The sequence below is a fragment of the Nomascus leucogenys genome, chromosome 1a (assembly GCF_006542625.1).
Source record: "Nomascus leucogenys isolate Asia chromosome 1a, Asia_NLE_v1, whole genome shotgun sequence".
Lineage (NCBI taxonomy): Eukaryota > Metazoa > Chordata > Mammalia > Primates > Hylobatidae > Nomascus > Nomascus leucogenys.
Window position 1 is genome coordinate 67,096,284 of NC_044381.1, and position 19,378 is coordinate 67,115,661.

A 19,378-nucleotide genomic window follows, 5' to 3' on the forward strand; every position below is an offset into this window, starting at 1 on the left:
ACTATGATGCTATGTTTTGCCTTCAAGCCTCATTTTTCTGTAAAAGGTAGCATAACCTTGGCCCTTACAGGGGTGGTCTTGACTTACATAATAATGTTTCTCATCCTTGCTGCCTTTTTTTTGGGGGGGGGGTTTGTTTTTGTTTTTTGGGTTTTTTTTTTTTTTAGATGGAGACTAGTGATTAAATGTTGATGTTCTAAAAGCTGACTCTGGCTGCTGCATGTTGGTGGATGGGGGGAGTAGAGTGGGACACCAGTAATAGTGATTGTAATTTGTTGTGGGGCATGTAGACAGTTCTTTTGGGAAGCTTTTCTTAAGGAAAGAAAAGCAGGGCTGGTGAAAGTTTTGTTTATACCGAAAATGTTTTTTAAAAAAAATTTTGTAGTCAGGGTCTCACTCTATTGCCAGGGCTAGAGCGTAGCAGCATGATCTCGGCTCACTGCAACCTCCCACTCCCAGGTTCAAGCGATTCTCCTGCCTCAGCCTCCCTAGTAGCTGATATTATAGGCGAACACCACCACGCTGGGCTAGTTTTTGTATTTTTACTAGAGACGAGGTTTCACCATGTTGGCCAGGCTGGTCTCAAACTCCTGACCTCAGGTGATCCACCCGCCTCGGCCTCCCAAAATGCTGGGAATACAGGCGTGAGCCACTGCGCCTGGCCCCTTGCTGCCTTTTGATAATTATAACACAAAAGCTTTGGGGAAGGTAGACCTTCCACTTAGAATTATTACCTTGGTACAGATTCCCAGCCAAGATATTGTCTTTGCAGATTATATTACAACCATCAATAAACTATTATATTCAAACATAAAACTATCATACTGAATATGCTTTTTCCAACTACATGTGCCACCCTTCACTCCCCCTCCTCAAATCTGAAGAATCACTGTTTTATCCAGTGACACAAAATCATTGAAATATGTTTCACGAACTAAAGCACAAATCTCCAAGCATCCACTATGGAGAAAGATGAACAGAACAATAGTCATAGATGAATACTGGAGGACAGTTGCAGGCCAAGCTAACCACGGAGGCTGAAAGGGACATCTTTCTCTACAACTCACTTAATCTCAACACCAATGGTTTAACAGATAATTTTTTTAAGCTTTTTATGGAAAAGTTCATACCTACACAAAGTTAGACAAAATAGTTCAATGAAGCCCCACCTCAGCCTCCCAAAGTGCTGGGATTATAGGCATGAGCCAGCATGCCTGGCCACATTTTCGTATCTTAATTGAGGTGGTAGTTACACAAATTAATACATATGATTAAACTGCATAGAACTACACACACACACACACACACACACACACACACGAATACATGTAAAACTGATGAAAGCTGAACAATGCCCATGGATTTTGCCAATATCAATTTCCTGGTTTTGATATTGTACTATAGTTATATAAGATGTTTCCATTGGGGTAAATGGGGTGAAGGGTATACATGGGATCGCTTTGCACTGTTTATTTATTTTTATTTTTTATTTTGTAGAGATGGGATCTTATATTTTGCCCAGGCTGGTCTCAAACTCCTGGGCTCAAGTGATCCTCCTGCCTCAGCCTCCCAAAGCACTGGGATTACAGGCCTGAGTCACCATGCTTGGCCTGTACTATTTTTGCAACTTCCAATGAATCTATATTTCAAAATAAAAGTATAGGCCAGGCACGGTGACTCACACTTGTAATCTCAGCACTTTGCGGGGCTGAAGAGGGAGGTTCACTTGAGGCCAGGGGTTCGAGACCAGCCTAGGTGACGTCTCTACAAAAAAATAGGAAATAATTAGCTGCCTGTGGTCCCAGCTCCTGGAGGGCAGGAAGCATTGGGGAGGGGGGCTGAGGAGGGAGGATCGCTTGAGCCCAAGAGGGTGGAGGCTGCAGTGAGCTATGATTGTGCCACTGCACTCCAGCCTTGGCAACAGAGTGAGACCCTGACTCCACAAATTTTTTTTAAAAAATTTTTAAAAAACATTTTAGGTATAAACAAAACTTTCACTAGCCCTACTTTTCTTTCCTTAAGAAAAGCTTCCCAAAAGAACTGTCCACATGCCCCGTAACAAATTACAATCGCTATTACTGGTATCCCACTCTACTCCCCCCATCCACCAACACGCAGCAGCCAGAGTCAACTTTTAGAACATCAACATTTAATCATTAGCCTCTTCTTTTTTTCTTTTGTCTTTTTTTTTTTTTTTGCGAGACAGAGTCTCACTGTGTCGCCCAGGCTGGAGTGCAATGGCGCGATCTCGGCTTACTGCAACCTCCGCCTCCCAGGTTCAAGTGATTCTCCTGTCTAAGGCTCCGGAGTAGTTGCGATTACAGGCGCCCACCACCACGCCAGGCTAATTTTCTTGTATTTTTAGTAGAGATGGGGTTTCGCCATGTTGGTTAGGCTGGTCTTGAACTTCTGACCTCAGGCGATCCGCCCGCCTCGGCCTCCTAAAGCGTAGCCTCTTTTTTTTTTTTTTTTTTTTTTAGACGGAGTCTGGCTCTGTCGCCCAGGCTGGAGTGCAGTGGCGCAATCTCGGCTCACTGCAAGCTCCGCCTCCCGGGTTCACGCCATTCTCCTGCCTCAGCCTCCCGAGTAGCTGGGACTACAGGCGCACGCCACTACGCTCGGCTAATTTTTTGTATTTTTAGTAGAGACGGGGTTTCACTGTGTTAGCCAGGATGATCTCGATCTCCTGACCTCGTGATCCGCCCGCCTCGGCCTCCCAAAGTGCTGGGATTACAGGCGTGAGCCACCGTGCCCGGTCAAGCGTAGCCTCTTCTTAAAACCCTTTTAAATAGCTTCCCGTGGCTCTTAGAATAAAAGTCAACGTGTGGTTAAAATAAAAACCTTGCTGTGATGCAGTCCTTCCCCCGGGTCATTCCACACCATATGTCTTCCACTAAGCTTCAGTCACACTCATATGGCCCACCTTCCAGTCGTCAAAATAGCCAAAACCTCTCCAAGCCTCACAGCCTTCACACAAACTGTTTCTTCTACAGAGGGCAGAGAAAGACAGTGGTTTCGAATGTGACGTCCAAACTATAAATCACAGGACAATGAATTCTGCGGGCTTTGATTAGCATAAGAGCTGCTTCCGACGGGGGCAACTCTATGCGGGGTGTGCCAGGAACTGATTTAAGACTATATTCAGATCTTCCAAGCAACGCCAAAGACTCCAGCTAATAAACAGCATATTTGCTTATACTGTGTGCTAGGTCCTTTTATCCTTCAAATGACCACCTAGAGGAGAGACTAAGGTCCCATTCACAACTGAGCCTTTAAGGAGGTTAAGTAACTAGCCCAGAGTTCAACAGAAAGTGGACGGGTTGTTCAAAGCCAGAGCTACTCCTGACCTCTACTCCATACACTGCCTTTCCTCCGGGCCGTAAATACAAGGAATGAACCTGCAGGTTGGTAGCTCCTGGGATCCGAGGTTGGAGTGCTACAGGACCTCAACCTGCTCTCACCCCGGGACAGGGAAATAGGAACGGGGCACAGGTCCACCACCAGGTGCCTCCGCGAGAGGCAGTAGCGCAGGCGGCGGGGAGGACCAGCGGCCACTCACCTGGTGCTGGCGCTGCGGCTACCTCCACACAGCGGTCTGGGCCTCCCAGACGCCGACCCGCACGCCCCAGGGAAGCCCCCGGCGAAACCCCCGCGGGCCCGTCCGCAGGCACCAACCAAATAACGCAGCGCTGGCACCATCCCCTACGCACGCTCCCCTCCCTCAGCGCTCAGAAGCCGCCACCTGACACTCCACGGCCGAGGACCTGCGCTCTTTAGCCCCGCCCCTCAGGCGGGGGCCAATGAAGTGCGCGCCTTCGCCCCATGTGGGAGAGGCTGCGGTGGCCAATAGGCGCGCGCGTCGGAGGGCGAAGGGTAGGCCAGGGTGCCCCAGACGCGGGGACGCTGGCTCGCTCCCTCCCTCCCTCCGACGCTGTGAGTAGAAAAGCTAGGCCTCGAGCCGGGCGGGACTAGGGTGGTGGTTGTGTTCCGCCCTCGCCCGTCGCCAACGCTGGGCTTACTGAAAACCTGGCCCTTTAGGTCGCGCGTCTTCGACCTTCACCGCCATACAGACATGGGGCCGTGGGAGAAACTCCGGGCGGGATTACAGTGAAAATTCTTGTTTGGGCGGGCCCAAAGGCGGGCCCAGGGGCTTCTTTCTCTGGGCTCGGCTTCTTTCTCTGGGCTCGGCTTCGGCCCCGCCCCCGCCTCGTCCTCGCCCCGCCCCGCCTCGTCCTCGCCCCGCCCCCGCTCCCGCCCCGTCCTCTCTAGGCCCCGCACGCGGCCTGCGGTAGGCGGAGGGCCTGGGCACCCACCGTCTCCATCCTGGCCCCAGCCGAGTCGAGCGTCCACTAGAACGGTGCTGCCTGTCCGGCCCTAGTCCTCGCTCCTCACGGAGGTTCTTTGTCACAGCGAAGAGTGACAGCCCACAGTCTTCTGGACTTCTTTTATGGGGCTCCTGGCGGTGCTATTCATTCAGTCATTGATTCGTCTTGTAAATATCGAGCGCCTGCTCTGTACTGGACCCGGCACTGGGTACCGGAAGAACCAGACAGCTCGGTTTTTGCCACCATTTATCAGTCTGTGTCCTTTTCTTGAGTACTGAACCGAGATACAGTTTTAAATGTGCTGTGCGGTCTCTGAGCAGCGACTCACCTGTGCAGGTAACTTCACCTGATTCCCTTTCTGTAAAAATGAGGGCGATGGGCTGTGTAATCTCTAAAGGACCTTCTAACTCTTCAAAATTATGTGATTCACTATCACCGTGCCAGTGTTACTAACACCCATTCTGTATGCTTGTTGGCAGTTTTTAATTTTTAGGGTTAGGACAGCTGAACATAACGAATAGAATTATACTTTATTACCAAAAGGACTTCGTGTGCCTCTTAGAATCTTGGTTCCAGTCTTTGGTCAGGTAGCTCCAGGAAATCACTTCACCTCTTTGCCTCAGACCCTCCTCTGTGAACTACGAATGATAGCAATGTCTCCCTAATCTTAGGGCAGTTGAGCGGATAAGGTCATCAGGTGTTTAGCACAGTGAAGCATTTGCTACGTGATGGAATTTATTATGGTTAAAGGGTTTTACCACCAGAACAGTGGTACATAGTTTGCTTTATTTGTTAAAACGATGTAGAATATTGCCTGCTTGTTCCATCACAGATGAAAAAAAGAGATGGTTATTCAACTTTGTGAGGTAATTGTGGATTCCCATGCAATTGTAAGAATAGAGATTCTGTGTACCCTTTACCCAGTCTTCCCAGTGGTAGCATCTTGCAAAACTAGTACCATATCACAACCAGGTAATTGACATTCACACAATCCATTGATCTCATTCAGATTCCTCATTTTGTATTAGTGTTCTCTGTATATATTTAGTTCTATATGGTTATCAGGTGTGTAGATTCTTTTATCCACCACCACAGTCAAGGTACAGCCCAGGTCCATCACCACAAGGGTCCCTCCAGTTGCCCTTTTATAACCACAACTTACCTTTGCAGCCCCACCCAATCTATTCTCTGTTTCTAAAATTTTGTTATATCAAGAATGTTATGTAAATGTAATTATTGTAATTATAGAGTATGTAACTTTTACTGACTCTTTTTCATTCAGCATAATCCCTTGAGATACATCCAAACTGTTACATGTATCAGTAGTTCCTTCCTTTTTATTACTGAGTGGCATTCCATAATGTAGATGTACTGCAGTATTGATATGATTTGGCTGTGTCCCCACCCAAATCTCATCTTGAATTGTAACTCACAATTCCCATGTGTTGTGGGAGGAACCGGGTGGGAGGTGATTGAATTATGGAGGCAGGTCCTTCCTGTGCTGTTCTCCAGATAGTGAATGAGCCTCACAAGATCTGATGGTTTTAAAAATGGGAGGTTTCCCTGGACAAGTTCTTTCTTTGCATGCTGCCATCCATGTAAGATGTGACTTGCTCCTCCTTGCCTTCCACCATGATTGTGAGGCCTCCCCAGCCATGTGGAACTGTAAGTCCATTAAACCTCTTTTTCTTCTCGGTCTCGGGTATGTCTTTATCAGCAGCGTGAAAATGGACTAATACAAGTATATTCAACTGTTCACTCATTGAAGGACATTTGAGTTGTTTCTAGTTTTTAGCTATTGTGAATCAAGCAGCTGTGAACATGAGTGTATGGCCTTTTGTGTGAACCTGTTTTTGTTTCTCTAGGATAAGTGCCCAAGAGTACAATTGCTGGGTCATATGGTAAGTGCATGTTTATTTTTTATTTTTATTTTTGAGACAGGGTCATGCTCTGTTGCCCAGGCTGGGGTGCAGTGGTGCAATCTCAACTCACTGCGGCCTCTGCCTCCTGGTCTCAAGCAATTCTCCTGCCTCAGCCTCCTGAGTAGCTGGGACTACAGGCACATGCCACCACGCCCAGCAAACTTTCATATTTTTAGTAGAGATGCGGTTTCGCCATGTTGGCTGGGCTGGTCTTGAACTCCTGACCTCAAGTGATCCACCCACCTCAGCCTCCCAAAGTGTTGGGATTACAGGCATGAGCCACCGCACCCAGCCTATTGTGTCATTCTTTTTTATTTATTTGCTTATTTATTTTTTTGAGACAGAGTCTCGCTCTGTTGCCCAGGCTGGAGTGCAGTGGCACGATCTCAGCTCACTGCAAGCTCTGCCTCCTGGGTTCATGCCATTCTCCTGCTTCAGCCTCCTGAGTAGCTGGGACTACAGGCGCCCGCCACCATGCCCGGCTAATTTTTTTGTATTTTTAGTAGAGACAGGGTTTCACTGTGTTAGCCAGGATGGTCTCGATCTCCTGGCCTTGTGATCCACCTGCCTTGGCCTCCCAAAGTGCTGGGATTACAGGCATGAGCCACTGTGCCCGGCCTATTATGTCATTCTTATGCCTTTGCATCCTCATAGCTTAGCTCCCACTTTTGAGTAAGAACATACGATGTTTGGTTTTCCATTCCTGAGTTACTTCACTTAGAATAATAAACTCCAGGCCAGGCGCGGTGGCTTACGCCTGTAATCCCAGCACTTTGGGAGGCCAAGGCAGGTGGATCACGAGGTCAGGAGATTGAGACCATCTTGGTCAACATGGTGAAACCCCATCTCTACTAAAATACAAAAAATTAGCCAGGCGTGGTAGCACTTGCCTGTAATCCCAGCTACTTGGGAGGCTGAGGCAGGGGAATCACTTGAACCCAGGAGGCAGAGGTTGCAGTGAGCTGAGATTGCGTCACTGCACTCCAGCCTGGTGACAGAGCAAGATTCTGTTTCACAAAAAAAAGAATAATAAATTCCAATCCTATTCAGGTTGCTGCAAATGCCATTAATTCATTCCTTTTTATGGCTGACTAGTATTCCATCATATATATATACCACAGCTTCTTTATCCACTCATTGATTGATGGGCATTTGGGTTGGTTCCACATTTTTGCAATTGCAAATTGTGCTGCTGTAAACATGTGTGTGCAAGTATCTTTTTTGTATAATGACTTCCTTTCCTCTGGGTAGCTACCCAATAGTGGAATTGCTGGATCAAATGGTAATTCTAATTTTAGTTATTTAAGGAATCTCCACACTGTTTTCCATAGTGGTTGTACTAGTTTACATTCCCACCAGCAGTGTAGAAGTGTTCCCTTTTCACCATATCCACGCCAACATCTTTTTTTTTTTTTTTTTTTTTATGGCCATTCTTGCAGGTGTAAGGTGGTATCACATTGTGGTTTTGATTTGCATTTTCCTGATCATTAGTGATGTTGAGCATTTTTTCATATGTTTGTTGGCCATTCATATATCTTCTTTTGAGAATTGTCTTCATGTCCTTAGCCCACTTTTTGATAGGATTGTTTCTTGCTAATTTGAGTTCATTGTAGATTCTAGACATTATTAGTCTTCTGTCAGATGTATAGATTGCGAAGATTTTCTCCCACACTGTGGGTTGTGTTTACTCTGCTGACTGTTCCTTTTGCCACTCAAAAGCTCTTTAGTTTAATTAAGTCCCAACTATTTATCTTTGTTTTTATTGCATTTGCTTTTGGGTTCTTGGTCATGAAACCCTTACCTAAGCCAATGTCTAGAAGGGGTTTTCTGATGTTATCTTCTAGAATTTTTATAGTTTCAGGTCTTAGATTTAAGTCCCTGATCCATCCTGAGTTGATTTTTGTATAAGGTGAGAGATGAGGATCCAGTTTCATTCTCCTACATGTGGCTTGCCAATTATCCCAGTACCATGTGTTGAATAGGGTGTCCTTTCCCCACTTTATATGTTTGTTTGTTTGTTTTGTTGAAGATCAGTTGGCTATAAGTATTTGGGTTTCTTTCTAGGTTCTCTGTTCTGTTCATTATTGTATGTGCCTATTTTTATACCAGTACCATGCTGTTTTGGTGACTGTGGCCTTATAGTATAGTTTGAAATCAGGTAATGTCATGCCTCCAGATTTATCTTGTTGCTTAGTGTTGCTTTGGCTATGTGGGCTCTTTTTTGGTTCCATATGAATTTTAGGATTGTTTTTTGTAGTTCTCTGAAGAATGATGGTATTTTTATGGGAATTTTACTGATGGGAAGACTAATATCCAGAATCTGCAATGAACTTGAAGCAATTTGTAGACTGCTTTTGGCAGTATGATCATTTTCACAATATTGACTCTACCCATCCATGAGCATGGGATGTGTTTCCATTCGTTTGTGTCGTCTATTATTTCTTTCAGCAGTGTTTTGTAGTTTTCCTTTTAGAGGTCTTTCACCTCCTTGGTTAGGCATATTCCTAAGTATTTATTTTTTTTGCAGCTATTATAAAAGGGGTTGAGTTCTTGATTTGATTCTCAGCTTGGTCACTGTTGGTGTATAGGAAAGGTACTAATTTTGTATCCTGAAACTTTGCTGAATTCATTTATTGGTCCTAGAAGCTTTTTGGAGGAGTCTTTAGGGTTTTCTAGGTATACAATCATATCATTAGCAAATAGCAACAGTTTAACTGCCTCTTTACCGGTTTGGATGCCTTTTATTTCTTTCTCTTGTCTGATTGCTCTGGCTAGGACTTCCCAGTACTATGTTGAATAGAAGTGATGAGAGTGGGGCTGGGTGCGGTGGCTCACGTCTGTAATCCCAGCACTTTGGGAGGCCAAGGTGGGTGAATCACCTGAGGTCAGGAGTTCAAGACCAGCCTGGCCAACATGGTGAAACCCCGTCTCTACTAAAAATACAAAAAATTAGCCAGACGTGGTGGTGGGCGCCTGTAATCCCAGCTACTCGGAAGGCTGAGGCAGGACAATTGCTTGAACCCAGGAGGCAGAGGTTGCAGTGAGCTGAGGTCATGCCATTGCACTCCAGTCTGGGCAACAAGAGTGAAACAACATCTCCAAAAAAAAAAAAAAAAAAACGGCGGGAGGTGGTGAGAGTCAGCATCCTTATCTTGTTCCAGTTCTTGGAGGGAATGCTTTAAACTTTCCCTGTTCATATTATGTTGGCTGTGGGTTTGTCATAGTTGGCTTTTATTACTTTGAGGTATGTCCCTTGTATGCCAATTTTGCGGAGGGTTTTAATCACAAAGGGATGCTGCATTTTGTCAGACCTTTTTCTGCATCTATTGAGATGATCATGTGATTTTTGTTTTTAATTGTGTTTATGTGGCATATAACATTTATTGACTTGTGTATGTGAAGCCATTTGTGCATCCCTGGTATGAAACTTAATCATGGTGGATTATCTATGGCAGCAGTAATTTAGTAATGGTTATTTTCTAAGTTGCGTTTAACTGGTTTCTTTTAATTTATTAGAGCTCGATTCACTAACTTACCACTAGAGGTCTCCTCTTTCCCTATAGAAAGCGTTCCCAAAGGCAACTGTTTGGACTCAAGTAGGAATAATTTGCAAAATCATTAGCAAAGTTGCAGTTGAAATGTAAAAACCTATCAATTTTTGTTACCTCTGTTGCCAAATATAAATTTAATTTTTATGTTTAAAACATTAAATCTAATATCTTGTGTTTTTAGAGATTACAGCTGAAGTAAATTTGGCCTTTCATTTAAGCTAAATTATAAGATGGGCCAAAATGAATCAAGCAAAAGTATTCAGTTTTCAAAGACCACTCTAATTCACCTGCTTAATAACAGTTTAACTGGTTTTACCTTTCTCCATGGAAACATGTCAACCATTGAAGACTATTAATAAACAAATATTTATTAAACTTTTGCATTATGCTGAGAAAAATGGAAATGAATAAGATGCCATCCTTGTTCTTTCTTTTACTTTGCATACTCTTTTTTCATTCTTACTGGAATTTTTTTTTTTTTTTTTTTTGCATATTCTGCTTCTGCTTCTAGACTAACTGAAAACTCTTAATCATTAAGACCCATTTCAAAAGACACCTCTGGTGTGAAGCCTTCTTCTCACTCCCTTCTCTGGGTTCTCATGGCATTTGTTCACACCTCTATTATCCAACTACGTTGGGTGTTATTTATCTCTTTATATATTATCTGTCTTTATTAAATTTTACGTTCTATGAAGTCAGGAACCTTGTCTTTCTGTGTGTCTCTTTCTCCCTTGTTCTTGTTTTTGTTTTGTCTTGCCATTGTTGCCTTTGCACTAAGTATAGCAGACATTCAATAAACATTTTTTGAGTGAATGAATGAATGGACATGGCATTTGAGTAAGGTCTTGAGGTTGGGTGGGATTTCCACAGATTGATGGTGATGGGGGAGGAAGGCTAAGAGAAAACAGCCTGAGTAGAAGCTAGGAAAGCCCATATTTGTAAATAAGATTGACAACTAATAGAGTTATTCGAGGTGGGCACAGGCAGAGAGAGCTTTAACAAAAAGCTGGAAAGGGTTGAGAACATGATAAGAGGTAGTGGAGCAGAGGCTTGCCGTAACGAAGACGGCTATGGCGGAAAAGGGATGAAAAGGGTAGTTGGTTCTGTCTTCAGTTCACATCTCTCACTGTCCCACGGCCTCAGCATCCTCAATCACTTCCTCAGGACCCTGGGCTGGTAGAGAACCGAGTTCAGGTTTCAACACTACCATCAATTAGTCATGAAATATTGAGCAAGTCCCTTTAAACACATGCATTTATTAATACCCCACCTTGTTTCAGAAAGGATTGAGGGTGTCAGGAAGTTACTTAATATCTGGGCTTCAGTTTCCTCACGTCTAAATGAGAGATTTCATCCAGGTGATCTAAATTCCTTACAGCTGTAACATTTTGTGACCTCTGATTCCAGTGAGTTGTTGGTCATCTGCCCTTAGAAATCTTGCTAACACTTAATATGTAGATTATGAAAAACTAAAAGAAAAAAATCTGAACCTATAACCCTGTTCTCCTGATGTGATTTCTTTTAATGGCATCGCCATCCTACTACCAGTGACCCAGGGCCAAAACTTGGTGTCATTTTCAACTCCTCTAGCCCTTGCCCCTACATCTCACTTAACTGAGTCATATGGAACTAACTCTGTAATGTCATTCCCATCCTTCCCCAACTAGGCCCTTTCGTATGGCCTCATGTGATTGAAACCCTTGCTGACTGGCTGTCCCATTCTGTTGACCCTTAATCTTGATGCTGCTGAGTAAATTTCTTGAAGCACAACTGTAACAATACCAATGCTTTGTTCTATTTTATTTATTTATTTATTTATTTTTGAGATGGAGTCTTGCTCTGTTGCCCAGGCTAGAGTGCAGTGTGGTGCAATCTCAGCTCACTGCAATCTCTGCCTCCCGGGTTCAAGCGATTCTCCTGCCTCAGCCTCCCGAGTAGCTGGGACTACAGGCGCATGCCACCGTGCCTGGCTAGATTTTTTTTTTTTTTTTGTATTTTTAGCAGAGACAGGGTTTCACCGTGTTAGCCAGGATGGTCTCGATATCCTGACCTCGTGATCTGCCTGCCTCGGCCTCCCAAAGGCCAGTGCTTTGTTCAGAAACCTCGGTGACTCCCTGCTACCTACAGAATACAGTCCAAATTCCCTGGCTGAGCATGCAAAACACTTCATGACCTGACTGTGCAAGTTGCCTGCCTCTTCTCATGACTCACATGTGCTAGTGAAACTGAAAATAACATGCCTTAAATGTTCCTGCTTCAGCTAATAATCTGGCATAATTTTTCCTGGCACCTTTGTTTGCTGAAATCCTTTCTGTCCTTATTTTAACTCTTTTGAGGCATTTATCAAGTTCTGTCACTTATTTTAACTACTTGGTAACGTGTCTTTGCGACTCCATACTGCATTAAATTGTCAGATGCTCAAAGCAAACACCATGTTTCATTTATCTTTGTCTCCCCATCCCCCCCTTCCCTGCCACACCCAGTCCCCTGCACACACCTAGCACATTACTAGGGAAACTTGAATTGAGGTAAATCAAATCGAAACCTACTCCAGGAATCACTTTCTCAAATTATGGTTATACATTTTGACAGCTGGAAATTATCTAAGCAAATCATCTCATTTTACAAATGAGAAAACCAGAGGTCAGAGAGGTGAAGTTACTTGCCCAGTCTTTCTCAGCTGCCCTTAAAACAGTTTTTTTGTTTACACTGCTCTGGTAACACCACTTGCAGCCTTGTCATAGGTAGATCTATTTTCATGTCTCCTCTTCTTTCCTGGATGCAAGCATCTTAACCTCGACACGTTGCTCTTTCGGTGATTTTAGTGTGTCATTTTGATGCTGGAAATATAGATGGGGAATAGAGCCAGCTTCAGCAAATTCATAGCTACAGCGCCTGAATGGACACTAGATGGCAGTACGACAGACAGACTCCAATTGAGGTTTCAACAGTGGAACTGAACGTTCAAGCCGGAAGGAACCTTAGACACCATCCAGTCCAACCCCTCATTTTTTTGCAGCAAACAAATAAAAAACCCCAAGAACAAGAAATAGGAGTGACTTGCTCAGTAATTGTTGAGTGGCAAGTGAGTCATCAGCTTTATCAGCACAAGAGCATTGACTCTGAAGTAAGTTGCTATATGTATGGGACTCTGATGACGATCTAATGTAAGTACTGTTTTGTGTGTCTAGATCAAATGATGCTGTTTGGAAAAATTTCCCAGCGGTTGTGTGGCGTAAAGAAACTCTCATGGTCATGTGACTCCAGATACTTCTGGGGCTGGTTGAATGCAGTGTTTAATAAGTAAGTTACTCTAAATAAAGTGAAGAAATGTGGAGATGGTTACAGCTAAATAAGTTCCCAATAGCTCGTTTGGCTATTTCTCATATTTCAAATGTTATTTTAACAATTTGTGCTGTGTGATCCTAATTTTGTTTACAAACAAACAAAACCCACACAAACATGGAAAAAACACCAGAAAAATAGATTACAAAATATTAATTGTGGCTGTTTGGGTTGCAGGATTTCAGTGATTTTTCTTACTTGTCCTTTTGATACATTTCAAGTTTTCTAAAATAAACATTTTATAATCAAAAAAACTTATTAAATATAATTTTAAAGTATTTTATTTTTATGGCTTTTTAAAGGAATGTAGTTAACCTTTTGAATTCTATCAAAGTAACCCGGGTTTTCAAAAAAATTAGTGGGTGGCACACTTAGAAATATCATTTTGAAACTGTTGAAACTAACCTAATTACTTAATACAGCATTATGATCACTAGCTAGAGAAAAAAGCATATGTAGAAATTAATAAATATCACTTAATGAGATTAATTTGAACACAGATTCAGAATTATTTTCTCTTTAATATTTTGTTATTAATACAAATTCTAACCAAGTATAGTCATTTGTAGAATAGTTACTAAGTATCTCTGGTGTCAAGCACTCTACTATATGTGAATCAATGAAAAGTTGTGTCTGATAAATTCATATAAAAATAATAATACGCCTTGACAGTGTTCACTTGGAAACAAAAACAAAACTAAAAAAGCAGATAGACTACAGTTTTGTTTTTTTGTTTTTTTGCATGGATCTCACTAATACATTTACCTTCCTCCTCAGTCACTTGAAATGAAAATTTGTTGCGTTCTGTATTATTTATGTCAGTTAATATAGTTAACAAGCTAGTGATTATTGTAAAAGCAAACTGCTTTTTTTCTCTTGCCAACAGGGTGGATTATGATCGCATCAGGGATGTTGGCCCTGACAGGGCGGCATCCGAGTGGTTGCTGCGCTGTGGGGCCATGGTGCGCTACCATGGCCAGGAGAGGTGGCAGAAGGACTACAACCACCTTCCAACAGGCCCTCTGGACAAATACAAGATTCAGGCGATCGACGCCACCGACTCTTGTATCATGAGAATTGGATTTGACCACATGGGTAACTACCCTATCATTTTGCTAATAGAAAATGCAGATGATTTGCAGTGACCATTTTGTTGCAGTTGACTCACGATTATAGTCATAGGTATGTCCTTTTTGCCCATTTCAGTATAGTCAAGTTTGTTTCTTCCTGTGTTTGATATTTATTTTCAAATTAAATTGAGGTTACAGACACCTTCCTCTCCTTCCTCCTCTCACTAAGCTTGTTTCTGTATGTCTAGTCTTTGATTTATTGACTTAAAATCCAGGGCCTTGTTTGTCAAACTATCTTTGTCAAACTTCTGTCATTGAGAAGCCCTCAATAATGCAGGAATAATTATATCCACACAGCTTCTGCTTACGTGGGCATTTTTTTTTCTTTCTTTTTTTTTTTGAGACAGAGTCTTGCTCTGTCGCCCAGGCTGGAGTGCAGTGGCACGATCTCGGCTCACTGCAAGCTCTGCCTCCTGGGTTTACACCATTCTCCTGCCTCAGCCTCCTGAGTAGCTGGGACTATAGGTGCCTGCCACCATGCCCGGCTAATTTTGTTTTTGTATTTTCAGTAGAGATGGGGTTTCACCACGTTAGCCAGGATGGTCTCGATCTCCTGACCTCGTGATCTGCCTGCCTTGGCCTCCCAAAGTGCTGGGATTACAGGCGTGAGCCACTGTGCCCGGCCTCTTTTATTTATTTTTTTTTTTGAGTCAGAGTCTCACTCTGTCACCAAGGCTAGAGTGCAGTGGCGTGATCTTGGCCCACTGCAACCTCTACCTCCTGGGTTCAAGTGATTCTCCTGCCTCAGCCTCCCAAGTAGCTGGGACTACAGGCATGCACTACCACGCCAGGCTAATTTTTCTATTTTTAGTAGAGACAAGGTTTTGCCGTGTTGGCCAGGCTGGTCTTGAATTCCTGACCTCAGGTGATCCACTTGCCTCAGCCTCCCAAAGTGCTGGGATTACAGGTGTGAGCCACTGGGCCTGGCCCTATGTGGGCATTTCTTTCCTCCAGTGTGTGGGCATCTGACTGTGGAATGGTCCTGTCCATCAGCACAAGCTCTATAGTGAATTCCTTATATGGTTAATAGGGTGAGCAGTCCTTCCAGTTTTCATGGGACTAAGAGGTTTCCCAGGACATAGGACTTTCAGTCCTAAAACCAAGTCAGTCCTGGGCAAACCAGGACAGGTTGTCATCTTAGTGGTAAAGCAGATTCTTAATCTGTACTTTTTCTCTCCAGAGGGCCTAGAGCATGTTGAAAAAATAAGGCTGTGCAAGTGTCATTATATCGAGGATGACTGTTTGCTGAGACTTAGTCAACTTGAAAATTTACAAAAAACCATATTGGAAATGGAAATAATATCCTGTGGGAATATCACAGACAAAGGCATCATTGCCTTGCGTCATTTAAGGTAGATGATCAAAGCCAAAGTGGAAACTTGACAATGCTGTTAAGGTGAATAGTTAGAATTTAATTGACTGTGAGGGGTGGTGTCTTTTTTTAGTTCTGAAAAAGATAATTTTTAAAAATGACCTCATTTTCATCTGTAATACTTTAAAACAGCTAAAATGATCAACCTTAATACATTAATGGTTTATTGAATTTTTTATAGAGTATATTTTTAAAAATTAAATCTACGTTAAGCACCTAGCATGGTGCCTGTCACAGTAAGCCCTCAGTAAGCATCAATGATTATGCTTTCTCTCCTTTTTTTTTTTTTTAAAGCAATTTCTCCTATGGTTTTGATATTTTCAAGACATTTGGTATATACCTATTAGCATTTTACCATGTAATTATTTTGCTTGAGGGGAAAAAAAACCTTGAAATATTCACCTTTCTGTCTCTAGAGCCTAGAACACTGCCTGACACTGTAATAATCCTCAAAAGCATGCATCCACTGGTTAGGAAAGCTGTTCTACATCCTCTTGTGCCACCAACCAGACTCATGCCATGGCCTGGAGCAAGTCACCTAATCCCAAATGCAAAAACAGATAATACTAGCAAGGAATGTTTAATTCTAAAATTTGTAAGATTCTGAGTCTCATGAGCATGATGAAAAAAGAATAGAAGTTTTTTTGTTTGTTTGTTTGTTTTTTTGAGACGGAGTCTTGCTTTTGTTGCCCAGGTTGGAGTGCAATGGCACGATCTTGGCTCACTACAACTTCCGCTTCCTGGGTTCAAGCGATTCTCCTGCCTCAGCCTCCTGAGTAGCTGGGATTACAGGCGCCCAGCACCACGCCCGGCTAATTTTTGTACTTTCAGTAGAGATGGGGTTTCGCCATGTTGGCCAAGCTGGTCTCGAACTCCTGAACTCATGATCCGCCCGCCTCGGCCTCCCAAAGTGCTGGGATTACAGGCGTGAGCCACCGTGCCCAGCCTAGAAGTTTGTTTAATCAAATCCCTATGTTAGAGATTTCAACATTCAAATTATGAATCTAATTAATGTAGTTCTGCTTTAATATATAATGGATCTGCCAGTAACCTCAGTATCACAGGGAGTTTAAGAAATTTTAAACATTAGGACCAAAAGTACTAGATTGTTCATCTCTTACATTACTTGAAGCTTCAAAGCTTCATCTTTTAATAGAAACTCTAGTATCTTTAAGAATTTTCCCAGTTTTTGCCCTTTTGGGGTTGAGATTCACATTTTATGTTTCACATGCAAAGGATATCTACATCATTATAAATATATATTTTATTTAGAATGATTCAGCTAGAAATATTGACGTAACCCAAAGTCTGTGTTACTTCCTGGCATGAATTTCATCTCTAAGGCTACTGCTCTAAAAGTAATTTTGAAGGCATAGGGTGATATAGATTCATTTTCTACATAATTTTCTTTCTTTAAGTCAGTAAATTGAGTTTATTTTTAATGCTCTTGGCCAAATTGAAGTGACTTTTTTCTTTATTTGCAGAAACCTCAAATATTTGTTGTTAAGTGATCTTCCTGGAGTAAGAGAAAAAGAAAATCTTGTCCAAGCCTTTAAGACAGCACTGCCTTCTCTGGAACTAAAATTACAATTGAAGTAAAATAATGTGTCTTATTTCAGTATAAAGGATCATTTGAAACTATTGATTCTAAACATCAACTAATATTATATAGTCATCAGTAGAATTATAAGGATGCCATATCATGACATTTTAGAGGTGGAGAGTGCATCATATGTAGAAAATAAATATTCAGACGTGACTCACTAATGTTACTAAGTTGGAAGTGAGAATTTATGTACATTAATTCATTTTAAGAAAAGTGCAGCCGGGCGCGGTGGCTCATGCCTGTAATCCTAGCACTTTGGGAGGCCAAAGCGGGCAGATCACCTGAGGTCAGGAGTTCGAGACCAACCATGGCCAACATGGTGAAACCCCATCTCTACTAAAAAACAAAATTAGCTGGATGTGGTGCACGCCTTTAATCCCAGCTACTCTGGAGGCTGAGGCAGGAGAATCACTTGACTTGGCAGGTGGAGGTTGCAGGGACCCGAGATTGTGCCACTGCACTCCAGCCTGGGTGACAGAGTGAGACTGTCTCAAAAAAAAAAAGAAAAAGAAAAATGTAAACTAGGTAACATTTTAATTCTAATATATTCATTTAATATGTAAATCTGTAGATATCTCTTGATGTAGATATTTAGAATCCTTTAAAGTTATTTGTACAACAGATGTTTTTATTATAACAGTAATTTACATTTAACTTTAAAGTTAGTGAAGCATACTACCATAAATACACAATTATGAAAAATTAGAAGCTAAATTACAGATTCATTGTTGGAGTCAATTATGCAAAGTGGTCACTGGTTGTTGAAGCATGCATTGCTTCAACAGGATTTGCGTGCATTTCCCATGATCCTGCATTCTTGTGTTCTTGATAGCATACAGACTTTCTCAGAATCAACAGTTGCTGCTTAATTTGTCTATTTTGTAAGCTTAGGCTACTATTTTATTAAAACTGGACATAGATACTTGGCTGAATACAAATAGTTTTGCAGACTGCAATATAATAAAGGAAACAATAAAAACCAGTGGGCTATGCTTAGGTTTTTCTTAAAACCTAACATTGCTTTAGGCTGGGTGCCTTGGCTCATACCTGTAATCCCAGTGCTTTGGGAGGCTGAGGGGGGAGGATCACTTGAGACCAGGAGTTTGAGACCAATTTGGGCAACACAGCGAGACCCCATCTCTATAAAAAATTTTAAAAATTAGGCAGGCATGGTGGTGCATACGTGTAATCTCAGATACTTGGGAAGTTGAGGTGGTAGGATTGCTTGAGCTCAGGAGTTTGAGGCTGCAGTAAGCTATGATCATGGCCACTGCACACCAGCCTGGTAGCCTGGGTGAAAGAGGGAGACCCTGTCTCTTAAAACAAAACAAAACAAAAGGCTGGCCTGTAATCCCAGCACTTTTGAAGGCCAAGGCAGGCAGATCATTTGAGCCCAGGAGTTCAGGACGAGCCTGGGCAACATGGCAAAACCGTCTCTACCAAAAAAATTAAAAAATAAAAAATAAATAGCTGGGTGTAGTGGCACATGCCTGTAGTCCCAACTACTCAGGAGTCTGAGGTAGGAGGATCAGTTGAGCCCGGGAAGTCGAGACTGCAGTGAGCCATGTTGGCACCACTGCACTCCAGCCTGGGCAACAGATTAAGACCCTGTCTCAAAAAAAAAAAGTCAAATAGATAAAACAGGTCTTCATTGTTACCTGTGAGAAATGGCCCTGATTCTATTACTCTTATATGCCAGCTTGTTTATAGATTTCTGTGTGTTTGATTTGAAATTTTTTTTTTTTTTTTAAGACAGACTCTCACTCTGTTGCCCAGGTTGGAGTGCAGTGCTGTGATCTCAGTTCACTGCAACCTCTGCCTCCCAGGTTCAAGCAATTCTCTGCCTCGGCCTCCCAGGTAGCTGGGATTACAGGCACCCACCACCACGCCCAGCTAATTTTTGTACTTTTAGTAGAGACAGGGTTTCACCATCTTGGCCAGACTGGTCTTGAACCCCTAACCTCAGGATCCACCCGCCTCGGCCTCCCAAAGTGCTGGGAGCCACCACGTCCAGCCTGGTTTGAACATTAAGCTGTTGAATATAAACTTGAAAATAATTTTCCAATAAACACTTTCTATGATACAGCTTTCAGGTAGAAAAATGAATTTTCGTTGTGTTTAACAACG

General features: G+C 42.6%; 2 protein-coding genes across 12 annotated transcripts in view; one reads left to right on the forward strand and one right to left on the reverse strand.

Moving 5' to 3' along the window:
• Positions 1-3,778, reverse strand: part of L2HGDH (L-2-hydroxyglutarate dehydrogenase) — a 67,131-nt gene extending 63,353 nt beyond the window's left edge. For both annotated transcript variants that reach the window (XM_030810184.1, XM_030810188.1), the window contains exon 1: positions 3,560-3,778. In XM_030810184.1, coding sequence (XP_030666044.1) covers positions 3,560-3,699 — 140 coding nt within the window. In that variant the 5' untranslated portion in view covers positions 3,700-3,778. The remainder of the gene's footprint in view (positions 1-3,559) is intronic.
• Positions 3,779-3,877: 99 nt separating this feature from the next.
• On the forward strand, positions 3,878-17,273 carry DMAC2L (distal membrane arm assembly complex 2 like). 10 transcript variants are annotated; one of them, XM_030810204.1, is made up of 6 exons: positions 3,907-3,933; positions 12,651-12,883; positions 12,990-13,101; positions 14,030-14,238; positions 15,454-15,625; positions 17,130-17,246. In XM_030810204.1, the coding sequence occupies exons 3-6, from the start codon at positions 12,995-12,997 to the stop codon at positions 17,242-17,244; spliced, it is 603 nt and encodes a 200-aa protein (XP_030666064.1). In that variant the 5' UTR covers positions 3,907-3,933; positions 12,651-12,883; positions 12,990-12,994; the 3' UTR covers positions 17,245-17,246. The 10 variants fall into 10 exon arrangements, with proteins under 10 accessions (XP_030666062.1, XP_030666086.1, XP_030666064.1 ...); XM_030810202.1 differs by lacking the exon at positions 12,651-12,883 and having other exon boundaries at positions 3,878-3,933; XM_030810210.1 differs by lacking the exons at positions 3,907-3,933; positions 12,651-12,883 and adding an exon at positions 6,183-6,226 and having other exon boundaries at positions 17,130-17,258.
• Positions 17,274-19,378: the final 2,105 nt, after the last annotated feature.